The sequence below is a fragment of the Pogona vitticeps genome, chromosome 1, assembly GCF_051106095.1.
Source record: "Pogona vitticeps strain Pit_001003342236 chromosome 1, PviZW2.1, whole genome shotgun sequence".
In the NCBI taxonomy this organism is placed as follows: Eukaryota; Metazoa; Chordata; class Lepidosauria; order Squamata; family Agamidae; genus Pogona; species Pogona vitticeps.
The window spans coordinates 308,348,185-308,372,381 of record NC_135783.1 but is presented as its reverse complement, the minus strand read 5'-3'; the positions used below and the strand labels follow the sequence as shown (position 1 = coordinate 308,372,381).

The window sequence follows — 24,197 nt, the reverse complement described above, 5'->3', positions numbered from 1 at the left end:
CAACTTAATGGCAATTCTATGAATTAATAGCCTCCAAAAGGTCCTATCATAAATAATCCTGCCCAGGTCTCACAAAATGAAGGTTGTGGGTTCCTTTAGAAAGCCCCTCCATTTCACTACAGTAAATATAAAACTAATTAAAGTTTTTACTTAAACACTTTCATCAGAACTGATTATATTTTATGGCAATGATAGTTTAACATCTAGAAGCCCATTTGTGTCACTCATCTATGATTGAACTATAAACAACTGCACTGTGTACAAACCTTTACTGAGCAAATTTAATGATGGTCATGAAAATGTTTCTTTCACTTCTTTCAATCTCTAGAGTGAAAAATACTCATCGTTGACAAGTTCCATTAATTGTTTAGACATTTAGTCACATAACTGAAATTTCTCATATTTATACGGCATACTTCCTTCTAGCTGGTACAATTGTCTCTAATTCGGTACATCTTAAATATTATTCCCATGGCAATAATATTTATATATATTATATATTCTTCTTAACGAAGTTTGGTTTCTTACCAAAAGCTGCTACTTTTATGATTATAGCTTGGACGTTTGATGATATCATTCCTTTAAGCAAAGTTTCTTGATCCTGGCGCCAAAGGTAAGCTAAAGGCTGCAGGGCAAGTCTCTTGCACCTATTTGAACAAGGAAAGAATGGACTGTTATTATATTCTAGACACAGATAACATAATCTTTATCCAAATCAAACCAGGATTATCCATCCAAGTACATGCCAGCAGGATTAAAAGAAGACATATCTAAATAGTCTGTATTGAATATTTAAAGTTGCAACATGTACTGTAAATGCTTACTGGTCACATTAGCACTTAGTATTTAGCAGCTTCAATAGGCATATTGTTGGCTCAAGGGACATTCAGAGGACCTATCTTATATCAGAGATCTTATCTTACAATACATTTTCACTTCTATTTACACCACTTTAGCATCAACTTGTACAATCTGTACATTTTCTAAACACATATAAGTTGTATACAACTGGAAGGGCACCGCACAAAACAACAAAGTGACTTCTATATACCAAGGCGCTATTTGTGAACAGTTTTTGCCTAGTATTTGCCCAGATATTACTACTATATTGTTTCCACATAAAAAAGACTAGCCAAATAGATACAAGAAAACTTACTAAGTCATCCAACTTATTGCTAGCTATTTTAACAGAGAACAAATAAATCAGTGTGTCCCTTTAGGGCTATATATGACCAAAATGTCAAAAATTGTCACATACAAGAAAGTGTCAGTAGTGTAAGAAGAATACTAGTTGCATGAGATGAGTTTGCAAAGTAATGGAAAAAATTTCCAAGCATTAACATCAGTATTTTAAATTTTGTTATACAAGTCCTTAAAATATCAATAGAACACTAAACACCACTTGGGATTACTGTACCCAGCCATATTTGCTGAGCTGTAACTTGTATGTATATTTAGACAATTCATTGCAATACTCCACAGGAATGGGTAGGCTATATTGTTAAAGACAAAGGTTTATAGAACGGAGGGAATATACAGTGGTGCCCCGCATAGTGATGATAATCCATTCCGGAAAAATTGTCGCTATCTGGATTCGTCGCTATGTGAAAAGAAAAAGCCCACAGGAATGCATTAAACCCCGTTTAATGCGTTCCTATGGGCTTAAAACTCACAGTTATGCGAAAATCCTCCATACGGCCACCATTTTCACTGCCCAGTATGTGAGGAATAGACGCGAAAACAGTGCAGGTGGCCATTTTTTCCGGCGGCCATTTTCGACCCGCCGATCAGCTGTTTTTAAAACATCGCTATGCAAAATCGGTAAGCGAAACAGCTTACCGATCACTGCAAAGCGATGTTTTACCATTAAAAACATTGCAATGCAATCGCTTTTGCGATCGCAAAAAATCCGTCACTATGCGGATTCGTCGTTAACCGAGGTGTTCGTTAAGCGAGGCACCACTGTATTACCATCTTCTCTTCCCTTTGCTTGGGAAGATGCATTTCCCTAAGAGTTCAGTTTTTTGTTTCATCCATTGTAAATCTGTGGCAACACCTCTCCCATTATTTAGTGCCAAATGAACACTGAAATAAAAGGAACAGGAAGTTTCAAGTCTATCCTCTGCAAAGTTAAGGACAGAAGTCTACAAATAAACTAGCTAAAGAGCCTATTCTGACACAAAAACAATTCTGTGATTAGCCCACAGCACAATAGGCTTAAGAAATATGTCTCAAAATCACACACCAGAGTTTCAAAAAAGAAGGTGAGAGGAAGACAACTTAGTGGGGGAAAAAACTTATATCAGTCCTTCAAAACACCGACATTGAAATGCTATCTGTAAAAATGACTAAGACGCTGTTTCAATGGCTGAAAACCTGCTGGCATAAATTGACACTGCATAAACCAGATGACAGCAGTCCAGTGGTGGTCCACATCCTGGTGATGATTTTTGGCTATTAAAGCTCCCTCCACCTCCCAAGGCTCCCAAAGGCTTCCCCTGGCCAAAAGAGAACCCTAGGGAGTCTCAGAACCTGAATGGTGGGCGAATGGGAAGCTTTACATTAGTTTACATTAAATATTCTTGTTGCTAAATGATGACATCATTCTGTTTAGGAGCCAAGAGGTTTTCAGCCAATATATTTTAAAAATGAGCTTCCACAGTTATCCCCACCTAATACATTTAATGTAAAATCCAACATCATCTTTGGGTCACTGAGCTTTCAGGAAACCATGAATGACAAATACATTTCTCTTAATAGCTACACCAGTCAGTGGTATGTTCCATTGAGAGCCTTCCACTACTCTTAATAATTCAATGCCTTACTTTCACTCATTGTGAAGTTCTATACCTGAAACCATCCTTGGTAGTAAGTTCAATGGAATCTATGGGCAAGAGAATAAATAGATTGCAGCCTTAGTGATAATTTAGCTTTGCTTGGTCTTTTACATATTAAAAATGTTATAAACATATTTTATTTAAATGAACAAAATATTTAAATCCCACATTTGGGAGATTTTAGATTTGATTTAATTTCCTATTTCAAGGAACGTAACTCATGAGGAAAAATTTAAATTATCTTGTAAGCAAGTATATATTTAAAATAAAAATATATGCCAGTATCACTTTTCCTAATCATCCTAATATGAAAATTCTTCTGAAAGTCAACCCTATGCTTGTGCAACGAATCTCTCTGGAGAACTTTGCATCACAGTCTGACAATGAGACACCTAAAGCATCACCTGTCCCAAGTTAATCTGAACATCAATCCCACTGAAATTAAGTAGATGCCTACCGAAGAGAGCTTTTTCTGTGGTGACTCCTAAATTATGGCACTTTAGATATATGGAGCTATGTTTGCCTGGTGCTGATTTTGAAACCCATCCTGCTACCTGAACATTAAGTGTAATTTCAGTTTCTCTTAGTGGTACTTTAACCAGCGTTTTTATCTAAGGTTATCTGAATTTTTCCAAAAGTATTATAAAATAAGAATAATTTAAAAAATTAAATAACCACCAGCTAAGAGCATGTTTATTGTTGTAGTATCATCTCTAAATAGGGACATGGTGATACTGTGGTTTCAACCGCAGAAGCCTCTGTGCTGCAAGGTCAGAAGACCAGCAGTCATAAGATCGAATCCACGTGACAGAGTGAGCTCCTGTCACTTGTCCCAGCTCCTGCCAACCTAGCAGTTCGAAAGCATGTAAATGCGGGTAGATAAATAGGTACCACCACGGTGGGAAGATAATGGCATTCTGTATCTGGTCATGCTAGCCACATGACCACAGAAACTGTCTTCGGACAAACGCTGGCTCAGTGGCTTGGAAACGAGGATGAGCACCGCGCCCTAGAGTCGGACACGGCTGGACTAAATGTCAAGGGGAACCTTTACCTTTACCTTCCATTACTAAAATAATTTGTTAAGCCACCAAACATGAAATGAAGTTTTTTGTTCTGCACTGGGACCTACAATACAAATAAAGACATACAAAGGGCACAAGTACACTGACAAAACTTGTGGACACCTCCTTGGAAAGTTCAAGATTTAAGCATCACTGATTTCAGTAGGGCATGGGAGCATATACTGGACTGCGATTTCAAAGCTACAAGTAATATGATAAAAGCAGGCAACAATGAACAGTGCAGGATTAAATCACTCCTTCTTCACCTGAAAACACCTAAAGGCTCTTCTAGGAAAAGGAGGAGCTTAAAATATTATAAAATAACTAGCTAGGGTGGCTGCAACTCTTGAAAGAGTCTGCTCTATTTGGAAATGGTTATGTAAATCACAGAGAAAATGCATCTCACACATCCCACAGTGAATAAAACCAAAATGTTTAAACTGTGAAATGTTTCCAGAAGTTTAAAATAGCTCACTGAAAGTATGCTGCCAAAAATTCTCTTTTTGTACCCATATTGCACTACAAGCAATAGGTCACAATGAGAAGTGCAAATAAGACCAGCTCAGTTAGGTGGAACTCCTTATTAAGTAAATAAATTTATTTAGTGTTTTTCCCACAAGACACCTTAAGTACTACTATCATAGTAAAAACCTAACATTACTAGTAATCCTAACATATCATATACAGGCTGGAATCATGCTTATCTCAGTGCAGCAGAATTTTAATAATGATAACAATATGCCATCAAATCAATTCTGACTTATGCTGAATTTTTTCAGGGTTTTCTAGGTAAAAAGTACACAGAAGTAGTTTAGCATTCCTTTCTTCCAAGGGCTGGCTCTTCTCCCCAGAGGCAAATCAAATTCCCAAACTCTGGCTCCACAGCCAGATAGCGAATTCCTAAAGCTATCCAGTCTGCTACTTTACACCTGCGTAAATGCACCACACATTCCACTCAGGCAACAAGGACTGCACAATTTGATTGTGTGATAAGTCATATGATTCCCATTTTGATCCACTGCACAACACATCTGCGGAGGTACTTTATAGGCAACATTTCCACCTTGATGCAGTGAGTGCTACTACTTGTGAGTTACGTTTATTTATTCACCAGGAATGCAGCCAAAGCATCAACTCATTTCAAACACATACAAGGATTTTGTTCTGTTCAATATTTATGTTTGTGGAACTTCAAATGCAGAAGCTGCCATGGTGGTCTGACAGGTGCTGGTCATTTAATCATTCATTCATTCACTTTTACCCCACCTTTCTCCTTAAAAGAACCCATACACAAACAGCATTTTGTCAGATCTCCAGGGCAGCTTCTGAAATTGGATAGTGGCTAGTGAAAGTAAATAAGGAAACATGCAGCATAGAATCCTTGCATGAAAGATAACACAAAAAGCTATCAAGGATCTAGATGGAGATAAATGCACACACAGAGAAAAAATACAATGCTTGAACTCTGCAGGAATAGCATATCTAATTAAATCTGTGTAGGGCATCTATTGTATTCTACACTATGCTAACATGGTTGAAATGTGTATTGTTCAATTAAAGTTAAATCATGGTTAAAGGCTGCAGCCCACAGTCATCAAATCAGTAACAAGTGTTGCCAGGACTTCCTTCTTTAGTGCTACAAACAGAAAATGATTTTACTTACACATTTTCCACGCGAACTCGTTGGTAGTCTGAAAGAATGGCTCCTACTGAAACAGCATCCACATTTTCTTTATCCTGGAGGGGAAATATATAATTTAAATATGGTAGGGAGGATGAAACAGAGAAAAGTAGTGTAGCATTACCATGAGTTCTATTTTTGTTCACCCAGGCAGTTAAAGCATTCTACAGTGGACCCTCTACTTATGGAATTAATCTGTATTGGAACGGTGGCTGCAGGTCGAAAAGTCTGTAGGTCGAGTCTCCATTGACCTACAATGCATTGAAAACCGATTAATCCGTAACCGGCCGTTTTTGTTCCATTTTTGTTCCATTTTGGATTTTTTTCTGGTCTGTAGGTCGATTCTCCGGCTGCAAGTCGAACATAAATTTTGCAGCCAGACAAGTCTGTAACTCGAAAAGTCTGTAAGTTGAGCCGTCTGTAAGTTGAGGCTCCACTGTAGTGTGAGAAGCCAGATGTAGCACTACTTCATCTCCACCTCTGTAAAAATGTGCACATCACAATCACATGGAATCACTAATTTCTACACAAGGAGGAAAACAGTAGTGCTATCGTCGAAATAACTGCTGGTGCTCACTTTTCTAACCATATTACTCTGGACTGCTTTTATGTCCACTCTTTCCCATTTCAAGATATTGCTCATTAAAGGCAAAGTTCTAAATAGCCTGAAACTAATATCTGAAGGTCTGTGTCCCCTGTTCCCTGCCCACTTAGAGCTATCATTAGCAGAGATGAGAGACGGAACCTTTTCACTGGTGGTATCCTAACTGTGGCCAGGAGGTTGGCCTTTTCTTTGCGATCCTTCTGGTGGGAAGCAGTCTTTTTTATTCTACTCAATGTTCACTGCATTTAATTCTACCTGTGTGTGGACTTGTTTTACAGAACAATCCTTAATTTGGATAAAACAGGCAATTTAATGGATTACAGGCCGCTTGCAAAGCAAGGCCAAAGCTGGCGGAGGTTTCCCATCTTTGTTTTAGCAGTGTTTGTTTCACTCAACCAAAACCCCAAAATGAAACAAAACTAAAAGCAACAACAATTACGTAAATAACAGTTTGCAGACAAAAGGAAGTACTTCACACAGCACATCATGAAACCATGAAGGTGACTTCTGTGTCCAACTGCAACAGCTTTTAAAGTGGACCAAACTTGATAGAGATTGCTATTTTTTTCTGTGTCTGGTATCAGATGCAATCAAAGTCTGAAGAAAAGCTTGAAATGTTCTCTCTCTTTTTTTGTCTTCTTTGAAAAATTCTAATTCCCAGAATCACTCTGCTATCATGGCCACTGTTCATGATGGCTGGAGAATTCTTGAACTTTTAATCACAAAAAGTCCTTCTTTCAAGCTCTGATCTGAATAATAATTAAAAAGAACATAGGCAGGCAAGTGTTAATGCCTATGGGCAGATGCTTACAGAAAACAAGCAAGTCCTTTGGTTTTCCATAGGCATCTGTGCAGCCATTGTGAAATGAATACGCTCCTTCAAATATCTAGAAATAAGTTCATCTGAATGGGTTAGCAGAGACAGAATTCTACCCATACATCCCTGTTTGTTACCATTTCCACATGAAGGACACTCTGAAGATAAGACATACCTCCCTGTTAGGAGACATTTTATCTTCAGACAGGCCTTCTCCCTATAGAGAAAAGAAACACAGGGGTGGCTATAACCTTCTCCTTCCCCATGCATTTAGGTTCACCCTTTTCTGGATACTTGAATAGGTGTTTTGATGATAATAACACAAGCAATATGTACTAACTAAGAGGGCACTTGCAAAATTCAGGTTGCCAGAGAAGCCAGAACAGATTATATCTGCTATGCAGAAAGTATTAAAATGCAGGTCCTGGTGCTGTGATGGGATTAGAAAGAGGATCCAGCACTGAGGCTACAACTGCATGTTAGCAAGTGCCAGATGAAAACAGCAATTGTGAAATGGAATACTGCAAGACAAGAATGGCTGAGGATCATCATTATAGTTCTGCACTTCTACGTAGCTGAGAAAAAAAATTAAGTCTAGAGCTTCTTTGAGTCTATGACTCCCCATTACCACCATAGTAGGAGAAGCCACTGAATGGAGTACTTCCTGATGTGACCTATATTATGAAGTATTGCAAGGATATAAAAAAATATGCACAAGTTTTATCAACCTCAAAAAAAGTATTTTGACACATTCAGATACTCCATCAAATGCTGCAAGATTTTGCACTCCTCTATGAGAGTGATAAAAACTACATTTATTAATTAGGAAAAGTTTTGAACAAAAACTTCCATTTTGCACAAAATTTGACAAAAAAACTTTGTATTTTGTGGAAAGTACAAGGTCTTCTGTGTAAAACATAAGATTTTTGCAAAAGAATACTTCAGTGAATTTGTTGCAAAACACCCAAGGGGAAAAAATGCACAGCAGTCCTTGTAATCTCAGCCAAGGAGAATTTTTTTTGAAATTTTTCAATATATCTTACAAAAATGAAATAAACAGTTATACTCTTAATCCGTGGTCCTTCTTGTGACATCTAGCATAAGGGATGTTCTTGATTCTGTTTCTGAGAAACTTTGAGGGGGGAAAACTATTAGTGTGGATGGCAATCAAATGAAGAAATTACTCATGAACAGAGGAGGTGGTGTAGAGCAGTGGTTCTTAACCTTGGTTACTCAGGTGTTTTTGAACTGCAACTCCCAGAAACCCCAGCCAGCACAGCTGGTGGTAAAGGCTTCTGGGAGTTGCAGTCCAAAAACACCTGAGTAACCCAAGGTTAAGAACCACTGGTGTAGAGCAGATCATGATGTACGAGAACACTACTGAAAACCATAAATTACATCACATGTGCTGAAACGTTGTTGACATGTGACCAAGTATTTGTAGTATTTGTACATTTCAGATGATGTTACACAGCTAAAATGTGAGTTCAACCCCTAAAACGTGCACTCATTAAAAAAAGGAGAAATTATTGGAACCAAACGCAGAAAAAGGGTCATGACTGAGTCGGATCTGAGACCAACTTCTGCTGATTATCATAAACTTCACAAATATGATTACCCTGTTTCCCCAAAAATAAGCTCTAACCTGAAAATAAGCCCTACTGCGATTTTTCAGGATGCTTGTAATATAAGCCCTACCCCCAAAATAAGCCCCAGTTAAGTGAAACCCTGCTCTCCACCATTGTGCAGCATCCAGAAGAAGGTGACATCACTGTATATGAATGAATGTACATTGTTGTACAGGAAAAAATAAAACAAAACATCCCCTGAAAATAAGCCCTAATGCGTTTTTTGGAGCAAAAATTAATATAAGACCCTGTCTTATTTTCAAGAAAACACAGTAATTCATCTACTGTTGATTTTTATTTCCTTGATAGTACTAGCATTTTGCTAAGGTTACTCCAAAATATTTTATAGTATTAACAAATGCAATATCAGTGTCATTGTTCCGAGAATTTTAATTGGTTCAACTTTGTTGTGTGTTGTTTTGGTATATATGTGTTGCACATGAATAAATTCACAAGTTTTGAAATTCACCACAGACAACTTTCCTAAGTCAATAGAGAGAAAACGGTCTCTTCCAATGCAGATTAATGAGAGATGAAATTCTCATTAAATAAAACCAAAAGGCCTCCAGCCATCAGGATTCTGGGGGAAATCTGCAATGCATGCTCCAAGTAGTTCCACATAGAGAGGTATGCTTAGGGCACCACTGTACACTGCTAAGGAAGCAGATTTACCTTCTGGTTTTACCAAAGAAGACAGGACTCGGAACGCAAGAGAAAGGCACACATGTGGACAGTCCTGAGGCTTAGGTGCAAAGAAGCCTGTAGCTAGAGGTTAAGAGAGACAGACCAGGAGTTCATGAAAGGGCTGTGAAATGAAAAAGTGCAGGAAAGGCTCTCAAGGTATGTATTTAAGAACGAAAAAAGATACTAAGAAAAGTACAGAGATCAATTTGGCTTATGACAAATGCAACACAGCGAGTCACCGGAACTCCTTCAACTTGTACAAAGTGATTGTACTGCCAGTACAGCAGGAAGATAAACAGAGATCTTCCCAGAGGATCTTCCCTGAATCATCCCAAAGAGAAAAAATTAAAAAGTAGATAATACTTTTAGCTTTTCATAATTACATCCACACAGACTCACACAGACTCCACCCTCCAAAAATATCAAATTAATAAGCTAAACAAAGCAAGGTGATTTAAGTCATGATTTAAATCATGACTTAAATCACTAGTCAATAAGAATTTCATTAATAAAAAATCCAATTTACATTTTAAAAAATCCAAATTAAATGTAAACATCTAAATTAATAAAATACTTACCAAATGATTTAAAAATCAAATCCTGCCTGAAACATTGTAAAGCTCTTATTTTCCAAATGCACCAAGCCACAGGACTACAGTCATCATGTTTTAAAATAGTCAAGGAGTTGTCATTACGACTAAAACTTGATTAGGCTGATTATTTGTGGAATTTTAATCACAGCTTGAACCAGTTTCACATCACTCTTTCTGTGCATTTCCTGAACATTCTGAACATTTACCATTATGAAGACTGGCAGTCAAAGTCAAGGCAAGATGAGATGGATAAGCAAAGCATCTACAACCGAAATATTGAGAAATTTGGAGCATTTGTGCTAGACCTCCAAAATTACATTACCTGTACCACTGGTTACAATATTACTGTCCCTTCAGTACCATTTTATACTATGTATGTATCCCACTGCTTAGCATATACATTACAACAAAATTATTTGTAACAGTTTATAAATCTAGCCATTTAGAATTTCCCATGGCTTGTTTTAGGACAAAATAGCAGGAAAATACTAGATGTTCAGCTGCAAAGCATCCATTTAAATGTAAACTAACTTTTCTTTCATGAGCTTGTGCTACCAATACATTACGAATTTCCCTAAAAAAGATTTGACAAATATGTAACAAGTAATCAGTTGCAAACAGAATTATGGTATTTCAGAAATATACAGAGGCAATACAAGATAGCAACTCACCAAAACCATAACATCACTACACTAACAGCAAAATGCAAATTACAGTATTTCACAAAGTGGGAGCAGCTAACTGTACACATGAATAGCTTGTTTGTAAAACACAGAAATACATTTACTTATCCTCTTATCACTGAACTTTATTGCATACTATGACCAGTTTTTCTGGAAGTAAGCTGAACTTTACCTTTCAGGAGACATATTTAGGACTACAGCATTAAAGTATTTCTTGGCAATATCCACTTTCTCATGGAAAACCTTCATTTCACATTTAATGAATAATGAAAACCATATATAATTATGTAAATGTAATATATATTCACAGTGATAGCCCTAGAATCAGGATGAATCAGGTGAATCATATCTCACCATTATAACCAGAAACTGGAGGTGGGATGGGCCCTAGAGCTTTCACTCAGTAAGCAGCTCATCAGATTGATCTGACATCTGGCAATGTATGAGAGATGGGTCTGAGTAAGGGGACATGCTGAATTTAAGTTACAAATGGTTTAAAAATTGACTTATTTAAAAGAATCTAAACTTCTGCGGAGCACCAGATCACCTGTCCTCAGTCTGGCCACTGACAGAGCAATGCTACAGAGATCACATGGTGGATGTTTGCTGACATACTGGACTTTTAAATTTTCATTTCTGAACAGGTATATTACATATTTCAGTGTCAGTTTTGGATGAAGATTGCTGATCTTTTTACTGATGTTTGCTTTGTTGGTTCGGTGAAATTCTGAATCACAGTTCAAAAGGTATTAAGATCTTAATGCCCACAAGATGAAGTATGATAAAGTTATGCTGTGAAGATTCAGTTGTTCACTCTGAAGTTAGAGTCCTGTCAATTCTCTGTAGTCTTCCATGGACCTACCACTGAAAATCGACAAATAGCTAAATGCAATGTGAATGTTTATGGGGTGGGGGGCAACTGGCAAACCTTTTGGTCTTAAGAGCGTAACAATTCTAACTAAGCTGCAACGAATGATGCTTCAGACCGCAATACCCAGAGGACTTTTGAAACCTGAGTTTGAGATCACCTCTGACAGACATCTAATTTTTTGGACACTTATCTACAATTTTTCTGCACTATCCATGAAGTGGTGGTGCTTAGCCTGCTGAAGTGGAATCTCTTCACAAAAGCTTGCAATTTGTTTGATATTTAGTGGTCCAGTAAAAGGTATGTCTCCACACTTATGCAGCTTTTTCCTCATTCTTTCTAGCTAAACTTTGTTCTGTCTGATGTCACTAGATGGCATTTTTAAGCATTATCATCATGTACCAGCAAGTCAATTCTGACTTATGTCAACTCTTTCCAAGGTTTTCTGGGTAGAGAATACTCAGAAATAGTTTAGCATTTTCTTCTTCTGGAGGCATTCATTCTTTCATTCATTCATTCATTCATTCATTCATTCATTCATTCATTCATTCATTCATTCATTCATTTCTACCCTGCCTATCTGGTTGTTGCAACCACTCTAGGCGGCTTCCAGACAATATAAAGAATAACATATACATATACAGTGGTGCCTCGCTTAACCATGATAATCTGTTCCAGGATAATCGCCATTAAGCGAAAACATCGTACAGTGGGGTCTCGACTTAAGAACTTAATCCGTATTGGAAGGTGGTTCTCAAGTCGAAAAGTTCTTAAGTCGAATCTGCATTTCCCATAGGAATGCATTGAAAACCATTTAATCCGTATCTGCTCTTTTCTGTCCATAGAAACTAATGGGAAGCTGCTATTCTGCCTTCTGCCACTAGAGGGGGATATTTTCTTTCTTTTTTCCCCTTAGGTTCAGGGAAGGCAGGGAACACTAAAGGCAGCACTTTAGAACTCTTTTTTTTTTAAAAACGAAGCCAATTTGAAATAATGTTTTAAAGCATGTTGTGCTGATTTTTTCAGCACAAAGGCACTCAGGCAGGCTTTTTAGGTGCTGAGCAAGCCTCCAGAAGCCTGCTCAGAGCCAGCCGATCAGCTGTTAGCCGGGGAGAGGAGTGGGGAAAACCACAAAATGGCTGCCAGGCTCTTTCTGGGTGTCGGCTTTTAGCTCTTTCCTGCTCTTTTTCCTGTGGTTTGGGGGCTACCAAGGCCTGGTAAGTGACTTTATTTAACAGTACAGTATTTATTTTTAAGTTTCTGACCCTTTTCCCCCCTCCAGAAGCCTCTAAGGGGAGGGAGGGGGGACTTTTTTCCCTGTTCGTAACTCGAGGGAAGTTCGCATGTCGAGTCCTTACTTTCCCTATAGGGCAGGTTTGTAACTTGAATTGTTCGCAAGTCGGGTTGTTCGTAAGTCGAGACCCCACTGTAAAGCAAAAAAAAAAACCATTGAAACGCATTGAAACCCATTCAATGCATTCCAATGGGGTAAAAACTCACCATCCAGAGAAGATTGTCCATACAGCGGCCATTTTAGTTGCCTGTATAGCGAGGAATCCATCCCTAAACACAGCGGGAAGCCATTTTAATTACCCAGCGGCCATTTTGAAACCGCTGATCAGCTGTTAGAAAAATGTTGTTTTGCGAAGAATTGATTCCCGAAGCAGGGAACCGATCATCGCAAAGTGAAATTCCCCCATTTAGACCTTCGTTTTGCGATCGCAATTGCGATTGCAAAAAGATCATCGTTAAGAGGATTCGTTGTCATGAGGAGCATTCGTAAATGAGGCACCACTGTACCAAAATTAAAAATATAAAACAATATACAACAATAAACAATAGGCAGATTCTTCAGGATGGAAAGGTTGCAAAAGATAAGTGAAAAAGGAAGAAATTAAGTATTGACTGGAGGAAAGGCCATTCTGCGACTGTGCAGCTTGCCCAAGGCCACACAGGCTCTCTTCCCCTAGGAGAGACAGTGGAGGATCAAACTCTCAACTCCTGGCTCCGCAGGCAGATACCTAAATCACTAAACCAGTCAGTCAGCTTTTTTAAAGCATAAGAACCAATTAGAGAAGAAACATGCCTACTAATACAGTGGTGCCTCGCATAGCGAGGTTAATCCGTTCCGGATTAACCTTCGCTATAGCGAAACATCGCTGAACGGATCAAAAAACCCCACTGGAACGCATTAAACATCGTTTAATGCATTCCAAATGGGCCGAAAACTCACAGTTCAGCGATGCTTCCTATGGCCGGCAGCCATTTTCGCACCCTTGTTAAGTGAGGGGAGGGCGCAAAAACGCTGAGCGCAGCCATTTCGGGGCTTCCGGCGGCCATTTTGTCCGCCTAACAGCTGATCGTCGGGGCTTCGTTTTGCGAAGATCGGTAAGCGAAACACTTGCTGATCTTCGCAAAGCGAGTTTCGCCCTATCTAAACGACGTTGAACGATCGCATTAGCGATCCCAAAAAAGGGATCGCTATGCGATTTCGTCGTTGTACGGTGCGCTCGTTAAGCGAGGCACCACTGCATTCAATAATGGCTTTTGTGAGCCAATTTCACTTCCTGGCAGTATCTGGGAAGTCTAAAGAAGTAGACTTCAATATTAAAATATAGCAGTTAATCTCCTGCCACAACATGTTTTGTTTCTTGGTGTTTTTATTTGCTTGCTTGCTTGCTTGTTTTGTATGGTTTTCTACTTTCTTCACTTTGTGGAGCTTGACTTGGCATGAGACACCCTTAACTTGGTCTTAAACTATAATCTTTAGGATCAAAGAACAAAGAGGCCTTCAGTCTTAGGGAAATGTGATACTAGATGAGATGTAAGAAAAGAGACTGAGAGAAGACATGTATTGTGGCTGAACATTAGTTTGTTAGTATTGATGCAAATAATGCATCTGGAATTATCTGAGTGGCAGGGCTGGAGGGTAATAGAAAAATCTAACCTCTATAATTGTATTAAATAAACATTAAATTTGCTTCAGTAAAAACCAGGCCTATCATTAAAATAAAAGGCAAAGCAGAACAATATACTCGGATCTAGTGAGGGCACTATATAGTAGCAGTGAATTTTGGTTTGTTTCCATGTGGAATAAGTAATAATTATGGAGAGGCTGTAAAGAATCTCTGAGAAGCAAGAATGTAGAAGCTGAGGCACCATCAGCTTTATGAGAAGACAGGATTCTCTGGAAAAGACAATAATGTTGGGAAAGGTGGAAGTCAGCAAGAAAAGAGGAAGACCAAATATGAGATGGGCTGAGTTTACAAGGACTGAATAGGGTTAGGACAGGATATTATTGCTTACTCAGAGGCTCACCATGAGTCAGATAGCACATACAACAACAACAACAACAACAACAACAACAACAACAACAACACAACAACAACAACAACAACAACAACAACAACAACAACAACAACAACAACAACGAGGCTGGTAGTGCAACAGTGCTCAGTACTTCACATTTCCTTGTAGGCTAGCTCCACAATTTTTTATTCCAACGTATGTTTGGATAAAGATGGTTGCCTGATTTTCATTTACCACTGCTCGTTTTAACTTTTGTTCTAAAATCCTTTTTTAATTTGACATACTGTTTATTTCCACTGCCCTTCTGTCCTGATGTGTCACCTTTCTTCCATTCTCTCAATTTCTTAGTTTTAATATTCCGTTATTATTGTGAGGGGGTTGCTACTGGCACCTCTGATGAACCATCTGCTCTCCTCCTGCACCGCCAAAGAGTCTGTCAAACACAGCACGTGCCAGAACACAGGAAGGCACAGATGTAGGTCAACCAGCCAAGGCTGGGAGGAGAAGATGGTACATAGTGCCTGCTCTCTGCACGAAGTCACACAATGGGTGAAGGGGGCAGCTGGCAGGGATAAAGGAGATGGAGATGGAGGGGGGCAATCAGATAGGCAAAGGATGAAGGGGAATCAGAGGAGGATACCAAGACAGAGAGTCTGGAAACCATCAATTCTAAAGAGGAGGGGACCTGGGCAGCTAGACTATACCTCTATGTCAAGGGGTGGTAAACTACAATGCTGCCTCGACTAACAAATGTCCCGACATACGACCATTTCAAGTTATGACCAGCTCTGGCTGCAAAATTTTGTTCAACTTGCGGCCAGAGCTTCCAGTTATGAACAGAAAAAGGCAGGGGGGAAAGGCGGGGAATTCAAATTGCTAATCGTTGGTAGGTGAAGAAGCTGCTTCTTTGTAGCTCTTTCGACCCAGCAGTTAGAGTGAGTGCGATCGGAGGAGGCTTCTGACTGCCTGGTGAGGTAAGATGCTGCTTTCTACTTTTTAAGAACTGTTCTGGTTGGGTTGTGCAGCATAGTTTTGGGCTGGGCGGTGGGATTATGTTTCTATGCTGTGATGGGTCTCGCAGGGTTGGTGTTTTTTTGTTTGTTTCCCACACACACACTTTCTATGGGTCTTGCGGGGTTTGTTTGCTTTTTGGGTTATCTTTTCCCATTTCCGATAGGTTTTGCAGGGTTTGTTTGCTTTTTGCTTAGCTTTTTTTTTTTTTGTTTTTTTGCATTTCCAAAGGGTCTTGCACAGCTTACTTGCTTTCTGCTTTGCTTGGTTTTTTTTTTTTTTTTTTTGCATTTCTGATGGGTCTTGTAGCTTGCTTTTTGCTTTGCTTTTTTGCATTTCCAAAGGGTCTTGCAGGTTATTTGCTTTCTGCTTTGTTTTTTTTTGTTTGTTTTTTGTTTTTTTGCATTTCCGATGGGTCTTGCATAGTTTGTTTGCTTTGGGTCCCCCCCCCCCCCAATTTCTGATGGGTCTTCACAGTTTGTTTGCTTTTCTTTTCTTTTCCATCCCTTTGGCTGGAACAGATTAATTGCGTTTCTGATGGGTCTTGCAGTGGTGTTTTTGTTTTGGGGAGGTTTTTTGGTGATTTTTTTCTTCGGCCAGAATGGATTAATTGCATTTCAATGCATTCCTATGGGAACTGGTGCTTCAGCTTATGACCATTTTGAGTTAAGACAGAGTTCCGGAACCAATTAAGTTTGTAAGTAGAGACACCACTGTACACTTAAATCAAAGACCACCAGATGGACTTCCTAGTTCAGGTACACCTACTGCAAGGATGCAGTTGCAGAACAGACACCCTCAACCTTCCTCAATCTCCTGTGAAGGAAGGCCCTGCATGCTGACCAAAGGAGGTGCTGGAGGCACAAGAGGCAGAAGGAGTGGTGGCAGCACCTCGAGGTAGAGTTGGGAACCCCCAAAAAGAGACTGGGAGTCAACACTACAAACTGTTTCTATGTGACATTGGTTGGTTGGGACAAGTGCTGAAGCCATGGCAATAGCAGACTAACAAGACCCCAGCCTCAGTGAAGACAATCTGAGATGGTAAGGACTGAGCAACCCTGAAGGCTAATGCCAATAACTCAGCACCTTGAAAGATCAACAGGTCAAGAAGGGGTTGTTGCTGCTTCTTTTCCTATACCTCACTCACAAGCCTCAATAAAATCAAGTTCTGTGAGTCTTGAATTCATGAAAATGAAATCTTGCCCAAGCACTTAGTGGGGGTGCAGGTGCTCACAAATATTTATCTTATCAAGATTTATTTATAATGTGTCACTTTTGGAAAATGTTTTTAAAAAGTAATTAAAATTCTACTTTGTGCCTATTGTCTTCAAAAAACCATTTTTGGTAAGGGATAATCTCTACAGACAAAGGATCTTTGATCATGGAGGAGATGGTCTATCTATATCCTAGAGCAGTGGTCCCCAACCTTGGGCCTCCAGATGTTCTTGGACTATAACTCGCAGAAGCCTTCACCCCACCTCTGCTGGCCAGGATTTCTGGGAGTTGAAGTCCAAGAACATCTGGAGGCCCAAGGTTGGGGACCACTGTCCTAGAGCACCCAGAAGGCCCTCCCCCAGAACTAAAGGACTGAAACACCAACTAGAAAGCAGTGATTCTATCTCCTGCTAATCTGGAGCTGCCTAATGTTACCTCCCAAACCACCAATGGTTTGACGCCAAATAGGAAAGATTAAGAATTCTTAAGTAGAGATCATAAGGGTTTTCAAAAAAACAAAACACAAAATAAAAATTTAAACCCACAGAATTAAAAGCAGTATTACTAGATGTGCTTTTTAATCCTCTTGTTACCCAATTCTTTCAGTTCAGCAGGAAGAAAATTAGTGATAATGCTTTGCATTTAATTAGTATATTACATGCACTGTAATTATAAGTGGGAAATGTTATATTAATGAAAGTGAAAGTTACCAGTAAATTACCTTGTAGTTATTGTCGATTTCCCAAGCTACTGCTCCTTAAGATAACCCCTCTCCCTATGGTCCTTCCGGTAATTTTTCCTTGCCTGATAAACACGATGATTAAGCAGCACACAGTGCAAACCTTTGATACTTTTTAAATTAAATCCATGCCCAGCCTAAGGGGCTGTGTCTGATTTCAACTAAATGTGTCAGTTAATCAGATAAAAAATTATCAGTAACTCAAAGAAACAGCAGCCTAAGGCTTCATCAGGGCTAGGGAAAGCTGAACAAAATAAGACATTCAGACAATATCACATTATGAGTAAAGGTTACTGATAAGCATAAAGCCAAACAGAGCTGTTCATCACCTTAATAATATCTATGTTTGAAGAACCGTTACATACAACAGTCAAATTATCACTTTTCAAAAAGCAATTAGAAAATGGGCTGCTATGCCAATACACCATTAAATTGAACATGCACTGGAGAAAAAAAAATATTATTCTAAAAAAATAAAAATAAAAAGCTTTGTTCATAAAAATCTTACAGAAAGCTCTACATTTTTACATGTACATGAATTTGTACATTTGAAACCATGTTCAGATTTGGCTAACAAAACCCTTACAAGTTCAAATTTTACATTCATGTGCAACATTTTATAACTAGTAAAAGAGAGTGCCATTCAATCATATTATTCTCCTGCACTGTCCCCACGGTGTTTAGGGACGGATTCCTCGCTATATAGGCATCGAAAATGGCCACCGTATGGAGGCTCTTCGCTGGACAGTGAGTTTTTACCCCATTGGAATGCATTGAACGGGTTTCAATGCATTTCCAATGGGGTTTTTTATTTCGCTTTTTGATGTTTTCGCTTAACGGAGATTTTCCTGGAACAGATTATCGTCGTCAAGCGAGGCACCACTGTATAGTAAGCTATCTTGCAATATTTGATTACATATCCATCTATGATTCACTATTTTTTCTTTCATTATGGCCCCAAATCTCAATCTGCACTTTAGGAATGAAGTCATAATCAGAGGCAAATCCCTGTTGATCAAAGGCGTCTTTCAGTTATTTTGGGATTTATGCAACATGTACACAATACAAATAGGTGTGATTAATAATCCGCAACTAGACAAAGGAAGGACAACATTACCACCTGTAAATACTAACAATAAGCCCACCAACAAGGAAGGTGATATCCTTTTGTTTGAACTTGTATTGATTTCCTCAAAGACCTGTCTAAAAGTTCCTTATGCCTGAGCAGGGCCACTACAACTGAAAATATGGGTCTCTGATTCAGTATATCCTGTTCAATTCATTTGAACTGCGTTTCAGGCCAGGTTAATCAATTTTAAAGGAAATGATTGCATTTAATCAATTATTTTCAACTCATTTATCTGTGTTCATGCAAGACAACATTTCATTCTAAAACAGTCATGTTGACATCAAATAGCTCAATTCTGCTGTTATGAAAGTCCTGTAGATATGAAAAATAATGCTGTTCAAAGTATTTAAATGAAATGTACCATATGTGGGTCATGCAATTTGCAATGCTCACAACACAGCTTCATTCTTTTTCCCCTTTAAAATACAGTGGTGACTCGCTTAGCGACGTTAATCCATGCAGCAAAAATCGCTGCTAAGCGATTTCGTCGCTAAGCGATTTTTAAAAGCCCATAGAAATGCATTGAAACCCCTTCAATGCGTTCCTATGGGCTCCAAAACTCACCTTAAGCGAAAATCCTCCATTGCAGTGGCCATTTTCGGTGCCTCTAAAGCGAGGCAAAACAGCGGGTGGCCATTTTGGAACCGCCAATCAGCTGTGAGAAAATGGGGGCTTTGCAATGATCGCGGGGAAGCGATCATCACAAAGCCCCACTGATCACCTGTGCGAAAATGGGGGCTTTGCGATGATCGCTTCCCTGCGATCATCGCAAAGCAAATTTTCCCCATAGGGGCCATCGCAAAGCGATCGCTTTTGCGATCACAACAACAGCGTCACAAAGCGATTTCTTCGCTATGCGGAGCGATCGCTATGCGAGGCACTACTGTATTTTTTGCTTTATGTCCTGCTAACTTAAGTGGCAGCCACAGTAACAGCGCCAGTAGCCTGCCTACAATTTTGCTTCCTCCAAGGTGGCCTCTGCTAAGTGTCGTGATGGTGATGGAGGCAAGGAAGCAGTCACCTAAACAGTGGTGGGAAAAGTTGGAATGAACTGTCCAAGGAATAGTCTAAGGAAATAAGGAAAACAAACATCTCAGTGCTCTTTTCTAAGAACGTTTGTCTCTACACTTGTCATTCTTTAGGTTTCAGCACCTTCACCAGGTCCTCCTAATCTTCTCTATGAGAATGGTTATTCTAGAAATGGTTCATACTCATGCTACTGTTCTTTCCCTCAAAGCCCACAAGAGGTGTGAACAAGAGTTCTGCTGTATCCACCTTCAGGAAGAAGAAGTGAACAATGCCATAATTTAGAATCACAGAATAACTGAGTTGCAAGGGGCTTATAAGGAAATTGAGTCCAAGCCCCTGTTCAATTCAGGAATCCTAATCAAAGCAGATTTGATAGATGGTTGTTGATTCTTTTTAATGTCTCCAGGGCTGGAGCACTTTACCTTTCAATTACCCAAAAGTCTGCTTTCGCCATGAGAGAAGCTTCCATTTTTATGTCTCATTTTCAGGAATCTTTAGAATTTCTTACGAGATTCTTTTCAGCTTACGATTAGACTGCAGGTGACAAAATAGAATTTTGCTTCTCTTGTGCACCCTCAGTGAGGTGTGTAACATACTTCCTTAGCTGCCCATAATTCCTGATATGAAAAATCTGTATGAAAGGATTTACCTTGTAATGTCTTCACCTGAGCTTTAACTAAATAACAAAAAAAAATAAATAAATATAAAAGACAGGCACACTCCTCAGCAGGAGATTTGATTTAAATCAAGGTTTATACTTGAAATTATAAAAAACAGAAATTTGATTTTTAAGAATCATTGATTGTTATTCACCCTCCTCCTGAGCCACCTCACAAGAATCACAAACCTCATCAATTAGACCTTCTCCAAAAGCAGGCAGAACTTTTCCGTATAGTTCACGATCTACCCAAATATATGCAACCTTTGATCACCTGCATGATCAACTGGCAGTCCCCGAACTATAAAAAGTTTTTAATACTAGATAAAAGATTCTGTGGTAAGCAATGTCAGGGCAGGTTGGATCCAGCATTTCTGTTTATTTTATTTACAGTGGTGCCTTGACTTACGAACTTAATCCGTCCCAGATGATGTTCGTAAGTGAAAACGGTCATAAGGTTGGGACATTCGTAAGTCAAGGCACCACTGCATTTATTTATTTAAAATGTTTCTATCCCATCTTTCTCCCCAAAAGGACCCAAGGAAGGTTACATCATTAAAACAGTATTTAAAAGCTAAAAACAGTAAGCATACAAATATTTAAAAAGAATTTTAAAAGTATTATATTAAAATAACTAATATCAATATTAAAACACATTTAAAACTCCTCTAGGCATCCTTCAGTCTCGGGGGACTATGGTAACGTTCTCTGAACAGAGGTCTTGGAACAGCATCTAGTGTGGCTGAGAAGGCCAATTTGAGAGTAACAATCCCTTCCACACTGAAGACAAATACAATCTGTCCCCTATCCAGCTCCCTGATTTTGCTGGTTCTGAGATTGCCTCTTTGCCTCAGCCTGCTGAACAAGTGTCTCTTCAAATTGGGAGAGGTCATGCTATACCGCCTGCCTCCGGGCTGAACGCTCAGATGTCAAAGTTTCCCATCTGCTGCGGTCCAGTCCTAAGGGCTTCAGATCTCGCTTGTAGATATCCTTGTATCGCAGCTGTGGTCTCCCTCTGGGGTACTTTCCCTCCACCAATTTCCATACAGGAGATCTTTTGGAATATGACCGTCAGCCATTCCCACGCCATGCCCGAGCCAAGGTAGACATTGCTGTTTCAGTAATATATACATGCTAAAAATTCCAGCTCAACTACTCTGTTTGGAACTTTGTCTTGCCAGGTGATACCAAAAATGCATTGGAGACAACGCATATGAAACATGTTCAACTTCCTCTCCTGTGTTGCACAAAGAGTCCAGGACTCACTGCAGTACAGGAGTGTTCTCAGAACACAGGTTCTATAGACCTGGATCTTGGTATATGCTGTCAGCTTCTTATTAATACTGTCTTTGTGAGTCTAGAGAACATGGTAGCTGATTTGCCAATGCATTTATCCAGCTCAACATCTAGGGAGAAAGTGTCAGAGATCGTTGAGCCAAGATACACAAAATCATGAACAACCTCCAATTCTTGTGTAGAGCTGGTAATAGAGGGAGGTGAGTCCACGCCATGGCCCATGACTTGTGTTTTCTTCAGGCTGATTGTTAATCCAAAATCTTGGCAGGCCTTACTAAAATGATTCATAAGTTGTTGGAGCTCTTCAGCAGAATGGGCAACAACAGCTGCATCATCGGCGAAGACGGTCTCGCATGCATCTCAATCTAGAGAGATTGAAGATTTCCATCTGATTTAGTTCGGAGATAGACAAATTTAAAATAACACACAAACATTTAAAGCCGCTGTATACCAACACAAGTGCCACCACTGGGCACTGTCTGCCTGTGCTCAAATCCCCAAGTGCACTCTTGTACAATGCAAGCCGAAACAGTCAAAGATTGAATAAAGTCCCCCTTCCTGCATAGACTACTTAATGCCTCCTCTAATGCAATGAAAAAACAACTCTGATCTGTTTTAACACAGCTTCAGGCCTATGAAACATAATCAGTCCAGATGAAGAACTCATTGTAGCTCTATAAATTCAATCTTGCAGCACTAAGAGGAAGACCTTGCAGCATGGCAGAAATTCCACCATTTTTAATTCAAATGCAGCTCATCTGAAATGTCACTCTGCAAAGGTTCACAATTTTGTGGATAGCTTGCCAAAATGGCTATATGCCACGGTGGATTAAAACTGATTAGTCTTTTTTTTAAAAAAAAAAAATTAATCGGATTTTTAAATTTTAGATTGAATTTTTATTTAAATTGACTTTATTTTAATTAAATGCTTTGGGAGGAAAAATCTATCTAAAGATAGCTTTCTATATAAGATTATATATTACATTAAGATTTAAGATTATTTAAGATTATACATTATAACGCAAAGGTTATTCAGCATGAAATATAACTTACCTATGTAGCTTGAGGCTGTATATTCAGAAGGTCTAACCTACCCATGGTTTTTGGGATCCTTGCAGTGTTTTCCCAGCCTTTTTCAAGTCATGTCCTCCTTTTGTAACAGCCAAGAAAGCTTTTCCTAGCCTCCCTTCCAGTCCAGCTGGGAAGGACTCACTAAAATCAACCCCCTAGGCACAACTGGAGAATGAATATCCAGATCCTGGAAGAGAGAGGCTGCCATTGGGGGGGGGGGGGGAGAACTACTTCTAGATCAAGAAAAAAGAGAGGCAGGGTGTTTTTTTGACTGCAACCCCCATTTTGTGCCCCTTCCTATTTTAAAAACACAACTCAATGCCTTTAACCCTTGCTGAGAAAGTGAAGCAATTAGTAACCCATTACAGTGGGGTCTCGACTTAAGAACTTAATCCGTATTGGAAGGTGGTTCTCAAGTCGAAAAGTTCTTAAGTCGAATCTGCATTTCCCATAGGAATGCATTGAAAACCATTTAATCCGTATCTGCTCTTTTCTGTCCATAGAAACTAATGGGAAGCTGCTATTCCGCCTTCTGCCACTAGAGGGGGATATTTTTTATTTTTTCCTTTTAACCTAAGATGACTTAGCTTTTAAAAAAAGGGAAAAAAAGAGTTTGTAACTCGAGTCTAAGTTCGTAAGTCGAGTCCATATATTCCTATGAGAGCGGTTCGTAAGTCGAAACGTTCGTATGTCGAGCTGTTCGTAAGTCGAGACCCCACTGTAGCTTCATCACAGGCATAAGGATAGAAACCCCTCAGCTTTGCTTAAGCCTGGAAATCCCCACGAAAACACTTTGCCACCCCTGGGGGATCATGACCCACAGAATGGGAACCCATGCCTTAGTGAGTGTGGGAGGCTATATTAGACACACAGGCTGTTGCCCTTTTTTTCCTACAAATCATGGGACTTTTCCACACTACAAAAAGGTATGGAGCATCTCCTTGAACAAGCATTCAACTCCAATGAAAACAAGAGTGGCAATCTCTGCCTTGCACAGTGGCATGGCAAAGATTGCAGATCTGCAAATGCAGCACTGTTCTACCCACAGTGAACAAGACACTGGCCATGCTTACACTGTGGATTCTGTAAAGGGCAAACAAGAGCTCAGTCACTGGTCAAGCAACTGAGCTATAGCTACAGAAGTCAATGCTGAACACAATACAAAGAAAAAATACTCTTAAATCAATCACCGATCACGAAGGCAACATCAATAATTCCACCATAGACTAAACAAAAGCAGAAGGTTTCACTCTTTACCATTACTGTTTTTCTAGCTTCAGA

General features: G+C 39.3%; 1 protein-coding gene across 4 annotated transcripts in view; it reads right to left on the bottom strand.

The window, feature by feature from the left end:
- The window catches only part of DPH6 (diphthamine biosynthesis 6), a 335,370-nt gene that overhangs the window by 259,668 nt on the left and 51,505 nt on the right, over positions 1–24,197 (bottom strand). For all 4 annotated transcript variants that reach the window (XM_072986316.2, XM_078391934.1, XM_020789398.3 and 1 more), the window contains exons 4-5: positions 5,565–5,638; positions 529–647 (exon numbers count right to left, since the gene is read on the bottom strand). In XM_072986316.2, coding sequence (XP_072842417.2) covers positions 529–647; positions 5,565–5,638 — 193 coding nt within the window. The remainder of the gene's footprint in view (positions 1–528; positions 648–5,564; positions 5,639–24,197) is intronic.